Source organism: Bubalus bubalis, chromosome 3 (assembly GCF_019923935.1).
Source record: "Bubalus bubalis isolate 160015118507 breed Murrah chromosome 3, NDDB_SH_1, whole genome shotgun sequence".
In the NCBI taxonomy this organism is placed as follows: Eukaryota; Metazoa; Chordata; class Mammalia; order Artiodactyla; family Bovidae; genus Bubalus; species Bubalus bubalis.
Window position 1 is genome coordinate 48,866,657 of NC_059159.1, and position 16,242 is coordinate 48,882,898.

The 16,242-nt window shown below is 44.8% G+C and overlaps 1 protein-coding gene across 1 annotated transcript; it reads left to right on the forward strand.

Moving 5' to 3' along the window:
- The first annotated feature begins 6,735 nt into the window (after positions 1-6,735).
- LOC102414734 (C-C motif chemokine 4) lies at positions 6,736-8,335 on the forward strand. Its single transcript, XM_006048058.3, has 3 exons — positions 6,736-6,919; positions 7,421-7,535; positions 7,934-8,335. Exons 1-3 carry the CDS (start codon positions 6,844-6,846, stop codon positions 8,019-8,021), a joined length of 279 nt encoding a protein of 92 aa, XP_006048120.1. The 5' UTR covers positions 6,736-6,843; the 3' UTR covers positions 8,022-8,335.
- The last annotated feature ends 7,907 nt before the right edge of the window (positions 8,336-16,242 follow it).

The following is a 16,242-nucleotide window of genomic DNA, read 5'->3' on the forward strand; positions in this document are numbered from 1 at the left end:
TCTCTGTTGAAAACCCTTCAAAGAGTCTACACTGTTTCCAGTATGAAATGGAAGCTTCCCCTCTTTGACCTGACTCTTGCCACCTTCAGACTTCCTGGAAACAAAGACTCAGTTCTCTGAACTGCCTGCGATTCCTTAAAAGTGCAGGTCTCTGCTCTGCTTTTTATGAATGAAATGTCACTTGGTAAAGCACAATTTCCCCTTCTTGTAGATCACAGGGCAGAGTGAAATACTATATGTTCGATTATATCCCATGACAGCTGAAGAGCTTAGTATTTAGAACAAATAAAGGAAACCACTATTTAACTCCCTTAATTTTCTATGGAAAAGAGAGAAATCCATGACTCGCACTGTTTAAAGACATGCAAAATGCAAAACTGAAAGACATTTTACATCATAATAACACAACTCCAGCAGTTAAGCTTTTGACACAAGTTTATAATAAGCACTCGTTTTCTGATTTATTTATGCTCTGGAGGCATACTTCCTCGGTGTCATTTCCAAATTTATCTTGTGTGAGCTGTGTGTTCTTCCGTGGGTTACTTACCTCTCTGTGCTTCAGTTTTCTCATGTGTGAAAGGGGATAATAACAGTACCTACTTCAGAGGACTGCTGTGAGAATGAAATACATTCAGTTCAGTTGCTCAGTCATGCCTGACTCTTTGTGACCCCATGCACTGCAGCACTCCAGGCTTCCCTGTCCATCACCAACTCCCAGACCTTGCTCAAACTCATGTCCATTGAGTCAGTGATGCCATTCAACCATCCCATCCTCTGTCGTCCCCTTCTCCTCCTGCCTTCAATCTTTCCCAGAATCAGGGTCTTTTCCAATGAGTCAGTTCTTCAGATCAGGTGGCCAAAGTATTGGAGTTACAGCTCTCATATCAGTCCTACCAATGAATATTCAGGACTGATTTCTTTTAGGATTTACTAGTGAAATATATTAGTATGTATAAAGGCTTGGAACATCACTGGCTTATGGTAAGTGCTATGTGTTCATTACTATTATCATTATAACTGAAATATTTCAAGTAATCTATTTTATATATTTTAAGAAGTACAAGTCTCTTGTTCTTTTCCTGAATGACCCCACTCTCACACTCTTTTCCTGATTAATCATCCTTCAAGTCTCAGCTAAATTTAGAATAAAGTTAGAACAACCTGAGGGGGCTAAGTAACAGAATGGTTAAATATAAATTTTGGTATAAAAGTTTGATGTACTCACACAATGAAACATCATGAATGCTAATTTTGAATAACTTTTTAATAACATGGAAGAATATACAGTAACAACAATAAGGTATACTGGTTCCATAAAGGATATTAAGTAACAATAATAAAATACAAAACCATGTACAGACTGCTGGATAATTTTTGTTTTCTTATTTATGCCTTCCAATATTTTCTAAATTTTGTACAGTAACCATGTATATTCCCCGAAAAAGTAAAGCAAACTGACATGAATTTTTGAAAAATCAAGCATCATCTTTTTTGAAAGCCTTTAACATGTATACCCAATGCCTGTCACATAGTAGGTCCCCAGCAAAGTTTTACTAAATCATTTTATTCTCTTTCTGGATGTGCCCCGTGACCAGCCTGGAAAGAACTTGAAACAGATGTAGCAGTGTCGTTTGAAGGAAGAAAGATGCTTCAGAAGGAAATGAAAGTTTTCTTCGTGAACCCACCAAATAAACTCCTCTCCAGAAGTTGACATCCCCTGAAGTCACTGCCGTCCACCTCTGACAGCTAAAAAGCAGGCTGCAGATGGCCGTGAAGGCACTTTTCCACTTTAAGAAGAGGCACTGATGGACAGCTTCAACCAGCTCACTATTCTGTGGACTCCGCCCTGAACCCTATGTCCCTAAACTTTTTCAGTCTACAATCCCTTTTCTGCTCCCATTCCCACCAAGGAGTTGGGCTACCATGTTGGCCAGACCAAAGGATTCACCTCTTATTGGTTTATGATCTTGGTGGAACGACCGTATAACTTAGCTCAGGATGGCTTTGCAGTCTCAACATCCACTCACACGGAATTCTCTAGTTCTGGGCACTCTGCCTCCTAGTGGCTAGTGCTCTTGGTCTTCGTACCCAGTGGTCTCCCCTACACTTGCATCTTGGCCTTCCCTTTTAACAAAAGCAGAGAATGTCGGGATTGACCACCTCTCCTTCTGATTACTCAGCAGGAAGGAGCTTTTGAAATCTCTCCTGAGAGTCTGGTACCTACAGAGACTTGCCACGTGTGATATCAGAAGGTCACACCTGTCAAAGAAGTTTGGTCATCTCTGGACCAGGAGTTATAAGAAACTAAGTCTTGACATATATCCTATGTAACCTTAATCAAGTTTGTTTTTGTTTTTGTTTTTTTTACTTCTCTAGGTCTTGCTTCCTAATCTGAGGCATGGAAAAACAGATTGGACTCAGATAAAATCACAGACATGGATGTGCTGAGGGAAATCAAAAGTGTTGAGGGAAATCAACACAAAAAGTACTAGGGCTTTTGAAAGGTCATGTGATGGCTGGGGTCAGCGGTCTTGCTTTCAGCCTCCAGAAGCTGGAGGACAAAATGACAAAACAGATGTGAAAGTTCCCAGGATGGAGTTTCGAGCACAGTGACAGTGGAGGGAAGCAGTGGGGGGTGTGGGAGGGGAAACTGCTTATCAGCACAAGTGAGGGGGAAGTGGAGAGTTTCCCTGCTCAGGAGTGAGGGGGCGGCTCACAGTATGCACACGGGGTCCCCCGGAACCGTGGTTGACTCTCACTGTCACTTCTGACATGCCTGAACTGGGAAGGGCTGAGTCCTGGAATAGTATCTTTCACCATAAAACCACTGGGCATGTGGGTTGAAGGAGGGGAAGCAGGAGAGTTACTATTCCATCAAAACATTCTAAATAGGGGCTGCCCTGGTGGCTGAGTGGTAAAGAATCCACCTGCCAATGCAGGAAACACGGGTTTGATCCCTGATCCTGGAGGATCCCACATGCCGCGGAGCAACTGAGCCTACACACCTCAACTACTGAGCCTGTGCTCTAGAGCCGGGAACTGCAACTGAAGCCTGTGAGCCCTAGAGCCTGTGCTCTGCAACAAGAGAAACCACCGCAGTGAGAAGCCCACGCGCCGCAACTAGAAGTAAAAAGCCCTTCCAGCAGTGAAGACCCAGCACAGCCAAAAATAAATAAATAAAAAAAATTAGAAAACAAAACAAAAAACCCCAGAAACATTCTGGATAAAGTGTCAAATGCCCAGTTCATTCGTACTTCATTTGGCTACTTTGAATTCACATCCTGGGTTCATGTTACCCATCAGTTCAGTTCAGTTCAGTCGCTCAGTCGTGTCCGACTCTTTGCGACCCCATGAATCGCAGCACGCCAGGCCTCCCTGTCCATCACCAACTCCCGGAGTTCACTCAAACTCATGTCCATCGAGTCACTGATGCCATCCAGCCATCTCATCCTCTGTCATCCCCCTCTCCTCCTGCCCCCAGTCCCTCCCAGCATCAGAGTCTTTTCCAATGAGTCAACTCTTCGAATGAGGTGGCCAAAGTATTGGAGTTTCAGCTTTAGCATCAGTCCTTCCAAAGAACACCCAGGCACACCCCCTCAAATTAAAACAGTTTGGGCTGCCTTTGGGCACTTAACCAAGTGTTTATTGAACACCTACTGTATACACAGAGAAAAGCAGAACACAACTTCTGCCTCAAGGAGCTCCCTTTCTAGAGGAGGAGACAATCAAGTAGACAGACATATTATAGGTGATGCAATGGAGGTACCCAAAGGGAGATATAGAATTCAGTTGCAAGAGAGGTCAGGGAAGGTTCTCTAGAGGAGAAGAGTAATTTTTTGGTTGTGCATACAAAAGGCATTTGTTATCATTCTCTATTGATTATTGGGCTTCCCTTGTGGCTCAGCTGGTAAAGAATCTGCCTGCAGTGTTGGAGACCTGGGTTCGATCCCTGGGTTGGGAAGATCCCCTGGAAAAGAGAAAGGCTACCCACTCCAGTATTCTGGCCTGGAGAATTCCATGGACTGTATAGTCGATTACTGCTTAGAAAAGACCTCAGTGTATAAATCTTGGAGGCCATTAATTTAGCTAAACATGTTGACACAAGCCTTTGTATTCTCTGTGTGAAGCTTCACTGGTGTGAACACAGTATTATTGTTAAGACCTTAATGAATAAAAACATTTTTTACCTGCATTAGCCAAAGATCAAATCAAGGCTAGGAGGCAAAAATCAACAGTCAAATTCATTGTGTGGCTAATCACCTATTCTTATCATTCTTATGCATCTGCATGGCTTAAAGACTAGTACTCCCCACTCATTTACACTGAGGTCTCCACATCAAGGGCTCTTACGTAGTGCACAGTGGATTTAGCCTTGACTAACAATGATTCATTTACACCCAAGGGATAGTGTTCTCCACATTTTGGGCTCTCTGACATTTTGTTTGGGCTCTCTGACATTCTCTGACATGAGATGTACCATATTCTATCTTAAGAGATAGTTATTTCCGACAATGTCATCATCACCTCTTGACTAAGAACTCTTTAAGGGCAGGGGTGGGGCTTCATTCAGCTCTGTCTGCCCTGACAGAGAGCAGGTGGCTTGGGGTGAATGGAAATCCCATGGATAACAAAGTCTGTGTAGATTCCAGGTGCTATAAGACACATCTGCCTGCTCTTGAAGCAAAAAAGATGTGTGAAGATGAAACTCCATGAACCAGGGAGAGACCTTGAAAGATACTTGCAATAGATATCAGGGATCATAGACTGTTAGAGCTGGGGATGGGGGTCTTGGTGAAGATCAGAACATTTGAAGCCAGACTCACAGAAAGAAAGGGGTGAGGAGAGAAAGGTTAAAGGAAAGAAGTACAGGCTGGGTGCCTGTGTAGGTGGTGGGGACAGGGAGCAGGGAGAGTGATGAAGTAGGGTGACATTGAACTGTATTTAGTGATCCTGAGATTCTCCAAGATGCTCTGACTCCTTCTCTCCCATATTGCTACAGTTCCCAGGAGGCCTGGCTCCCTCTTTTCACTCTTCATTGTTTTTCAAAGCAGAGGGAGTCAGGTGGCAATGTGGAAGAGGGGGTGAGCAGGGGGTCAGAGGTGATTGAGCTAGAGGTGGGTAGTGGTCTTGATCCCATGACTCTAACTTTCCCAATTCATGCACTACTGTATTCCTGGCCTTCGGAAACTTCACATAGTCACCTTCAGGCCCACAGCAGCTGCCGCACTAGGCAGGGCTTTACATGAATACAAGGAATTGGATGACTGTGGAACACCCACACGATTAGATTATATACTTTATCTGTAACATAGATGGCTTCATTGCCAAGTATATCCAGTTCCTTTTTTATAATGTAGGAATATTCTTTTAAAAACTTTTTATGTATTTAAAAAATATTTATTTATTCATTCGGCTGCACCAGGTCTTTTAGTTGCAACGTGTGGGATCTGGTTTCCTGACCAGGAATTGAACCCAGGCCCCCTGCATTGGGAGCGTGGCATCTTAGCCAGTTGGACCACCAGGGAAGTCCCAATAATGGAGGGACTTTCTTTATCTGGGTATCCTCCTAAATTCTTGGTTCCTCCTAAATTCTTTCTCCTTTTCTGTTCTTGGCTCAAGGGAACACAAGGAAAGCTTGGTTTCTTTCGCATTCCATTCTTGTTCTAGGACAGATGACCCCCACTTCTTTCCTGCATTCAACCCTGGGTCTTTGCATGTGGCATGGCTGCAAGGTGGCCAGCAGTTTCTGTCTCTCTGTGGTCACCTTCGAGATGTGTCCTGGAGGTGGCAGGGTGGAAAGAAAATAGATTTTAGGGTCAGATGAATCTCAGTCCAAATCGTGGCACTGCCACTGAATAGGTGTGTGGCCTTGAGATTATCAACGGTTTCTGTTCTGCTTTCTGATCTTCATTGCCTGGGGAATCATCACACCCCTGCTCCGGGTTATGGTGGCTGTTATATGGTTAACATCCATATAAGGATGTTATATGTAAGGAGAAGGAAATGGCAATCCACTCCAGTACTATAGCCTGGAAAATCCCATGGACCGAGGAGCCTGGTAGGCTACAATCTATGGGGTCTCAAAGAGTCGGACACGACTGAGCAACTTCACTCACTTCACTATATTGTTAAAGATGTCTTGTGTGTATAGGGCAGCTTGCCCAGTCCCTGGCACATAGTAAATGTTCACTATGCGGAAGCTATACTTCTGTTGCAGCCTTCTGCACATTCAATGCTGGACTCTTTCTTTATGCCCAAGGATGTATACAGGGGACTAAAGTCACTCAGCCCAGCCGAAGGAGGCCCTGCAATGGGACATGGAATCCTGGCTTCCTCTTCCTTCTTGGGGCCAGGCCTGCGGTCGCCCTGGAAGAACTGGCATGAAGTCTGTAGCTTCTGGAGGTGCTAACCACTGAGAGCAGGATGGTTCTCATCTACAAGCCCCGGCTAGCAGCTGTGAAGGTTCCATCTTTCCTCTTGGGTTTGCAATTCTCCCCCCAGGTCTCAGTCACTGTCTCTGGTGTACCACTTCCCTCTAGGGTTCAACCCACTTCTTTTCTCCCCCACCTCCCTCCGCTTTCCTCCGTGATGACACCACTGAGGAAGAGAAAGCTGTGCAGAGCTCCTCGCTGTCAGCTAACTTTAGTTTCCCTCTCGGCACCATGACATCATCTGTACCCTGGAAATTCCACTCGCCCGCCAATGCCCTCACTTCTGTCCCAGCCCTCAGAGTTCCTATAAAGAGGGGTTCCCAGCTCAGGATCAGCACAGGGCATAGAAGGGTTCTGAAGCTTCTGGGTGCTGCAGTCCAAGCTCCGGGTGAATCTCTCCTCTGCCAAGACCATGAAGCTCTGCATGACTGTCCTGTCCCTCCTTGTGCTCATGGCTGCCTTCTGTTCTCCGGCGCTCTCAGCACCAAGTAAGTCCATCCTTCCCCCAGCCCCCGAGTCAGGATGTAGAGAGAACTGATTTTTCTAGTTGGTGCTGGTCCAACAGTAGCATTCGGGGATGGGGCAAAAAGGAGCCAGGGAGATCTCTAAGTAGCCTGCTGTTAAATGCAGAGCCTAGTAAACACTCAGTAATATTCAAGTTCCTGTTTTCATAAGAAAGACCGACTCATAGGCTGGCTTAAGCAAGTCCCTGTCTCTCTGAGTGCCTTAGTTTCTCCATCTGTAAAATGAAAGGAGTTAAAGACATGTGATCTGAGACCCAATCCAGCCTCAACCTTGTAGAATTCTTTCATCTCTAGGATCCTCTCTTCAGAATAAGACTCCTACTCTGAGTGGGTGGGCTTGAATATAAGGGACTGCACTGGGGAATCTGGTAGATGTATAGGAATGTCCCTTGAATATCTATGACTAGAAGCTAAAACGAAGAGCTCCTTGTAGAACTTCAGTCTCACCTCGGCCTTTCTTTCCAGTGGGCTCAGACCCTCCCACGGCCTGCTGCTTCTCTTACACTCTGCGGAAGATTCCTCGCAACTTTGTGATTGACTACTTCGAGACCAGCAGCCTCTGCTCCCAGCCAGCTGTGGTGTGAGTATCAAACCTGGGCTTTTCAGGGAGGCAAGGGTGAGGGCAGGATTAAAGAAGAAGATCTATTTGGGGTTGGGGGGGCAATTAAGCAGTAAAATAAAAAAGATGACAGGAGATGCAGGCTGTTTCCTTAAAGCATGCTTAGAAAACACATGGAAAAGTCATTGATGGGGACAGCAGGAAATGAATGGGAAGATTACATCCGCATTGATTGCAAAACTCATGGGTTCCTAATCTGGGCAACCCAAGAGGCCAGAGCTAAACCCCAGGGAGGAAGTTACAAGGAATCAGGTTCCAGCAGCCCCCTACTAGGCTGTGCAACATGAGCTAAGGATGGGGAATACCCAACACAGGCAAGGCCCCAAGGGATTCTCACCTGGCCACTCTTGGTTCCACAGATTCCAGACCAAAAAGGGCAGGCAGGTCTGCGCCAACCCCAGTGAGCCCTGGGTCCAGGAGTACATGGATGACCTTGAATTGAACTGAGCTGCTCCGAGCTCCGGGGCAGGTGTTCTGCAGGAGAGATCACCTGAACCCAACGCTTCTCAGCGAGATGCACCCTCTCCATGCTCACGACTCCCCTCAGCACACCCTGTTCCTTCTCTTAACTTAATTTTTTTATTCTGTACTGTGCTATTACTATATTTGGTATTGTTCCCCGTTATTTATGTTTGTTTTATCAGAGGACACATGTCCCCCATGGGGATGGTCTGCCATCACTGTTCCTCTGCTACTGTGAATACATGGATAATGCAACTGATTTCAAGTGTTTTTGTAATAAAACTTTTTTTTAAAACATAGACCGTTTCTTTGTGCTTTAATGTGATTTGTAGTAAAGGGAATTGCCTGGTATTATGAAGAGGGACAAACTCCAATTTCCAAACACAATGAGAATGAACAATTCCTGAGGATGGAATATGGGGTAAAATGTCTAAAGATATAAACCTCACTTAATACTTTTAGCAAGGAGGATTTTAACACCCTTATGAAGTAGGGACTATTATTCTCAATTTTACTGATGAGGGTATAGAGGCTCAAAGGTGAGGTGACTTGTTCAGGCTTGCATGTCTGCTTGGGGAGCACCATGAAAGGATGACTCAAAAAGATCTCTGTGCTGCTGGGGAACATCTTGCAGGGAAGTTGTAAATAGAAAGATGAAGTAGTTCAGAGTCAGAAAAATGGGCCTCCGTTCCTCACTAGGATTAAGAAAGTCATCTTGTTGAAGCAGAAATTGCTAGACAGGATAGGACTCTGACACCTCAGTTCCTTTTATTTTTTAATTTCAATTTTTTTTCTTCTAAAGTAAACATCTCACTTCTTTAACATAAAGCTAAACTCTTTGTACCAATTTCTAGTCATTCAGGGGAAGGCCTCCCTGGTTTGGAGAATTATAAAACATTCAGACCCAGGACAAGACAATCATTAACTGCTTATCCAGTTTATCAAGGGAAAAAACCTCCAGGTAGATCATTAGCTCTTAAACATACTTCTGGACCCTAAATAATGGTCTGGGGTCTTGGAAAAGGGTCGAGGGATGGCAATGTGTGGGAAGACTGAGAAAGGGGGGCCCAAAAGAAAGCCATAAAAATGACAACCTGGACATTCCAACTTTCAAACTGATTGGTCAGAAATTACATACATCTGGCCCCAAGCCAACCAAAAATGAACAGATCAATTCTAATAAAATATAAACAGCTCTTATTCCCACTTATGGGGAGCTCTTCACACCCCATCTCAGTGTCTATGCTGAGAGTTTTGTATTTCTGTCCTCTAAAATTTTGCCTTGTGTGAGTGTTTGTGAACTTGTGAAGTTCAATTTTCAGCTCCGCGAACAAGAACTCAGTTTCCTGTTTCATTGTCTTATTGGACCTCAGTTTTCACACCTGTAAAATGGGAGTGATATTATTCACTTTGAAGGGCTGTTATGAGGTGATGTGCAAAGGGCGCATTAGGGGCCCTGGTACCTGGAAGATTCTCTCTTTCCCTCTCTGAGTCTCAGATTTTTCACTTAAAAAGGGCCATGATGTCTGTCCTCCCAGGGTCATCAGGCAGATTAAATTAGTGGACCTAGAGCCAAAGCAAATGCAAACTGTTGTCACGAGGACAAAAGAATAAATGTCAGATTTGGTTCTGGAGTGTGGTGGGTATAACCCAAGGCCATTTCTCCTTGACAGTCCTTCAATCAAGCATTCCCATGACATGAGTCGGAGAGATCATGAGCTGAAATAGAATTATATGCACAATTAAGTCTTGATCCATAAGCTGGGAGGAAACTCTCAGACCATCTGGTCCAGTCCTATCATATTATGGAAACTGAGGAACAGAAAACGAGAAGTGATTTGTCAAGGCCACCCAGAAAGTGTCAAGGCCAGTGCCAAGTCCCAGGTTAATTCCCTTTTCTGAGTTCTGTGATATGCCACTGTGGTCCCCCAAAGGACAACTCATTATATAAGTAGGGTAAAGAGGGGGCTACCTCAAAATTGCTTGTGTTCTTTCTTACTGAACTATGGTTGATTATAGTATTGTGTTTCATGTGTACAGCAAAGTGATTCAGATTATACATATATATACATATATGTATACATATAATTTGTTGTATATATATACGTGTATATATATATAATTTATCTTTTCCATTATCGGTTATTACAAGATAATGAACATAATTTCTTGTCTTATATAGTAAATCCTTGTTGTTAAGCTATTTTATATATAGTAGTATATATCTGTTATTTCCATACTCCTAACTTATCCCTCCTCTCTCTTCCCTCGCCTTTTGGTAACCATAAATTTGTTTTCTATGTCTGTGAGTCTGTTTCTGTTTTATAAATGAGTTCATTTGTATTATTATTATTTTTTTTAGATTCCACATATATGTGATCACATGGAGTATTTGTCTTTCTCTATCTGACTTCACTTAGTGTGATAATCTCTAGGTCTATCCATGTTGTTGCAAATGGCAATATTTCATTCTTTTTATGGCTGAATAGTATTCTATTGTATATATGTACCACATCTTCTTTTTCCATTCAACTGTTGATGGACATTTAGGTTGCTCCCATGTCTTGGCTATTGTAAATAGCCATGGTAGGCTGAATAATGTCCCCCAAGATGTTCACATCCTAATCTACAGAACCTGCAAATAGTGTTGCTGTGAACCCTGGGGTGCATGTATCTTTTCAGATTAAGCTTTTTGTCTTTTCCAGACATACACCCAGGAGTGGGATTGCTAGGTCATATGGCAATTCTATTTCTAGTTTTTTGAGAAACCTCCATACTGTATTCCATAGTGTCTGCACTAATTTACATCCCCAATAACAGTGTAAGAGGGTCCGCTTTTCTCCACATCCTCTGCAGCATTTATTATTTGTAGACCGCATGATGATGGTCATTCTGACCAGTGTGAGGGGATACCTCATTGTGGTTTTGATTTGCATTTCTTGTTTGAGTGTTCTTAGTGCGATGGAAAAGCAGAACTGAGACTGTGTGTCTCTCTGGGGCCAACAGACACAATTCCCTGCCTTGCCTGCCCTCAGTCACTCCCATCATCCCAGAGTTCCTGTAGAAACCTCCTTCAGATTCTGCAGGGACTGAGAGAAGGATGTTGGGGGCTGAATTGATCTGGTCTTGCCTTCTAGTTGTAATCTTCCTACATCTGAGCTGTCCGGTATGTAACCACGAGCTGCAAGTGACTATTTAAATGTCAATTAAATGTAATTTCAATTAAAAGAAAATTAAAGTTCTGGACTTTCCTATGGTGGAGTGGATGGGAATACACCTGCCAATGCAGAAGGCATGGTTTGAGCTCTGGTCCAGGAGGATTCCCCATGCCATGGAGCAACTAGGCCAGAGAGCCGCAGCTACTGAAGTCTGCATGCATAGAGCCCATGCTCTGCCACAGAAAAGCCACTGCAATGAGAAGCCTGCACATTACAACTAGAGAGCAGCCCCCGCTCATTGAAACTAGAGAAAGCCCTCGCTCGGCAATGACAGCCCAGCACAACCAAAAATAAAAATAATGCATAAAGTTCAGTGCCTCAGTTACAGTTGTTACATTTTTAAACATTAATTACTCAATTCAGTTTTTGGCTGTTCTGGGTCTTCACTGCTGGTGTAGACGTTCTCCAGTTGCGGTGAGTGGGGGTTACTCTGCAGTGGTGGTATGAGGGCTTCTCATTGTGGCGGCTTCTCTTGCTGTGGGCCTTGGGTTCTAAGGAGCGCAGCCTCAGCAGTTGTGGCTCATGAGGCCAGCTGCTGCACAGCATGTGAAATCCTCTCAGACTAGGAATCGAACCCGTGTCCCCTGCATTGACAGGTGAATTCTCAACCACTGGACCACCAGGGAAGTCTGCACTAGTCACATCTCAAGTGCTCACCAGCACTTGAGCCGAGTGCCTTATGGCTGCCATGTTGCGTGGTAGAGATACAGAACATTTCCTTCATCGTAGAAATTTCCACTGGACAGATATTCTCAGGGCCTAAAGAGAATGAAAGGAGAAGTTGGAGTGGCCTGGAAGGAAAGGACATGGTCTTTGGCAAAAGATACACAACACTAGTCTGAGGGAAGGGGTTGGGAGAGAGAATCCATGATCCCCAAGCCCAAGACAAGGTCTAGATCACCATGGTAGACTGAATAATGGTCCCCAAGCTGTTCCCATCCTAATCCCAGAAGCTGTGAATATTGCCTCACATGGCAAAACGGACTTTGTAGATGTGATCAAGTTAAAAATTTTGAGATGAGGAGATTATCCTGGGTTATTTGTCTGGACTTTAAATCTAGTCTTATGTGTCCTTATAAAAGGGACAGACGATCTAACCACAGAAGAGAAGGCAATATGAAAACAAAAGCAAGATACCATGCTGCTGACTTTGAAGATGGATGAAGAGACCATGAGCCAAAGACTACAAAAAGGATACAATTCTAGAAGGTGGAAAAGGGAATAAAAAGGTTTTTTTCCTAAAACTTCCAAAAGGAGCACAGCCCCCTTGGTTTCAGCTCAGTGAATCAGATTGTGAACTTCTGACTTCCAGAAGCTTAAGAGAATAACTGTGTGTTGTTTTAGGACACTAAATGTGTGTGATTTGTTACAGCAGCAGTAGGAAGCTAATACAATCACCGATATCAGAGTCATTCACAATGACCCCCCACCCCCACCCCAGCTCAGTGTGGAAGGGAATGAAACATTCTAGAAAGAACCAATGGTTTTCCCACTAGTCATGTACGGATGTGAGAGTTGGAGCATAAAGAAGACAGAACGCCAAAGAATTGATGCTTTCGAACTGTGGTGCTGGAGAAGACTCTTGAGAGTCCCTTGGACTGCAAGGAGATCAAACCAGTCTATCCTAAAGGAAATCAACCCTGAATATTCATTGGAACGACTGATGCTGAAGTTGAAGCTCCAATACCCTTCACCTGATATGAAGAGCCATCTCACTGGAAAAGACCCTGATACTGGGAATGATTGAGGGCAAGAAGAGAAGGGGACATTAGAGGATGAGATGGTAGGATGGCATCATTGAATCATGAGTCTGAGCAAACTCTGGGAGATAGTGAGGACAGGGAAGCCTGGTGTGCTATAGCCCATGGGGTCGCAAAGAGTCAGACACAACAGAGCGACTGAACAACATACTTCAAATTTGTTTCAAGTTTGAAGACTGAAAGTGAGACAAATTTCCCCACAGGAGAAACCCAGGGTAAAGTGGACACATTCTAGGGTGAAGAACTGTAATGAGGTGAGGCATCTAAAAAAGAAGTGCTGCTTCAGCAGCTGAGTATGAGGGCCAAAGCTTCACCAGTGACTCCACACCCATCACATTAAGAGGAGTCTTGATTCTTCTCCAGACTCCGGGGGGCCTCTGGGTGTCTTGCATTCCTAACTGGGAGGAATCCACCCTCTCCTTTGTCTAATAAAGCCCAGAGTAGAGCCATGGCTCATCACGGGTTCATTATTAGAGAGAAGGCAGGGTTAGGGCCAGGATCCGGATTTCCTCCCTCCCCTTGGAGCCCTTTCCCTGCACCTCCCTGCCCCTGAGCAAGTTGGAAGGGAGGAGATTCCACTCCACTGAGGCCGGCTCAGCAGGGAAGATGGCAGGAAGCCTGAACACCCTCCTGAAGAAATGCTTTACCAGGGAATTACAGATGAGAGCACAGACTCCTCGTGCTGGGGCAACGTGGGACTTCACCTGTTGTGCAATATCAGACTTGTATTTTCCCCCCTCTTTTCATACAACTTCCTTTTCTCATCCAGAGGCCAGCGAGTTTGTATCAGCTTTCAAGACTGTCTGGTGGAGGTTTCTCTGGGTTTCTGGGTAGGGGCCAGAACAGATGAGGCAGGATGGGGGTGGGGAGCCACTGGATGCCTAGCCTGTGCTTTCTGCTGTCCTGCAGTCCCTGCCCCCTCTCACCCCTGTCTCCTTCTCTAGACGGCAGGAAGGCGGTCACCTCCTGTTCTTATTCAGGCAAATTTTGTGTTCCCTCACTACCTCCCCCAGTCCCCAGAATCTTCTATAATCTTCTATGTTCTCATGACACAGGCGTTTTCCTCCTAGGAGGCCAGGAGCTGAGCTCGCAGGAGCCAAGGATGTGACTGGAACTGCAGAGGGTGAAAGAAACCACAGCTCTTCCTGATGACAGGGCCAGCGGCCACAGGGCTGACCTGAGTTTGCATAGTCACTTGTTGCATAGTCACCCTTCACAGACCCAGGAGTCCCGTCACAGCGTTCTGGGTCCCGTCCGGTCTGGGACTCTGCCCCATTTGACGCAGCCTAAGTGCCTCTGAGCCCAGCAGGCTTCTTGAAAAGGCTGGCAGCCTTCCTGGGTTGTTCCTTCACCCTGCCAACTCTATCTACAGTCCACCCTCTTCCCGTGCAGGGATGAGACCCTATTGAGGCTATTCTCAGATGTCTCACTTTTCAGCTCACATCTTTCCTTTATCCTCTCACTAGTGTACATCTTACTTTTCTCTCCCAATATGTGGGAGGAAAGCTAGCTCTTAAGTTATGAATTTTAAAAACACGTCTATCATTTATGCCATCAACCCTATGTCTGGTTTCTTTCAGGGCTTGGCCTATTCCCATCCTCCCACCTCCACCCAAATCCTATTCTCCCACCAAAGCCCAGATCTTGAAATAGGAAACCTGTGCTTTCAGAACTAGTGAGTCTGAAGGAAAATCCCCTGAGGAATTCAGCTGACTTGCTTCTCTAAGCTGTGTCCACCCTCCCCCCAAGGCCAGGGAGTCTAGTTTATAATTGACTGCTTGCAAGACAGAGAAATGGGTGTGAGGATAAGGAAGTAGGGGAGGGAGGGAAGGCACCTTGCAAATTCCTCCAAATATGATCTGTTCCACACTTAAAGTTATACAGAAAGGCAGCATTGTTGAGCCTCTCAGCACAGGTGTTGAGAAGATGTCTTTGGCCACATCTGTGCCATCTGACTTTTAAAATTTCATCATCTCTGACTTAACAAGGTCTCATGCTCTGTTACACAATGCCTTGGTGTTCTTTCTTGGCTCTTCATGAAACAGGATAAAGATGACAAAGATATAACATGAACAAGATCTGGGGCTGGGAGGCTGAGTGTGCAGTTGGGTGTTTAAAGGATTCGGCAGCATTGGGAAATGACTCTCTGGAATATGAAATTGCAGGAAAAATAGAATTCCAGGAAATTCAGGAGACTGAACAGAGAAGCTGCTGCAATCTCAAGGTCTCTCGTGTCATCCTGAAAAAAAAAAAAAAGAAAAATGAAACACAACTTTGATAGCTGCAAGTACAACAGGTGGATTTGTTGCCGGAAAGGCAAACCCCTTTCAGGGCCTGACATTGGGCTCTTGTCTAACACTCCGAAATGAACTATCTAAGGAGACACCTGCTGACAAAGTGAGAGATTTTTTTGGGCAGAGAGCAGCAGGGTAAGGGACCCAGGAGAATTTCTCTGCCACATGGCTCGAAGTCTCAGGGTTTATGGTAATTGCGTTAATTTCTGGGTTGTCGCTGGCCAATCACTCTGACTCAAGGTCCTTAGTGGCATGCGTATCGCTCAGCCAAGATGGATTCCAGTGAGAAGGATTCTGGGAAGTTGGCAGGACATTTGGACTGACATCTCCTCCCTTCCTTTACAGTTCTTAAATGTTTCCGTTTGGTGGTAACTTGTTAGTTCCACATTCCTCATCAAGACCTCCTCTTTAAGAGAACTCACACAGAATGGATACAAGTATATGACTGGCTGAGTCCCTTTGCTGTTCACCTGAAACTACACAGCACTGTTAATCGGCTATAGCCCAACACAAAATAAAAAGTAAAAAAAAAAATCACTTATGTAAATGGTTACTGTAGTGCCTGGCCAGGGCAGTGGTTTTGGTCAGTGGTTCCCCAAACATGTTTTACAGACTGAGAGTAAGTGAACCAAAACTTGGGTTCATGTAGTAAAGCGAATCTACAGACACCAGGTTACGGGGAAAGAAAGTGCAGTGTTTAATGTGAGGTGCCATACAAGGACGGGACAACAAGTGCTCAAAAAGTCTGAACTCCCTGATGGATATCAGCAAAGCCTTTTAAAAGACAAGGTGAGGAGGGGAGTCCCAGGGGTGGAGTTGTGATCAGCTCATGCACAATTCATTGGTCAATGGTGAGGGTGTTACAGAGGTTAATATCAACCCTGAGGCTCCCATAGGCCTGGGGACTATGTGCTCACGGTCTTTAAGTAGCTAA

Excerpts from the sequence above, each read along its gene's own strand:
- LOC102414734 (XM_006048058.3), top strand. The coding sequence starts at position 6,844 with ATGAAGCTCTGCATGACTGTCCTGTCCCTCCTTGTGCTCATGGCTGCC. Across the intron at positions 6,920-7,420 it reads TCCGGCGCTCTCAGCACCAA|TGGGCTCAGACCCTCCCACG; the intron begins GTAAGTCCATCC and ends CTTTCTTTCCAG. Across the intron at positions 7,536-7,933 it reads TGCTCCCAGCCAGCTGTGGT|ATTCCAGACCAAAAAGGGCA; the intron begins GTGAGTATCAAA and ends TTGGTTCCACAG.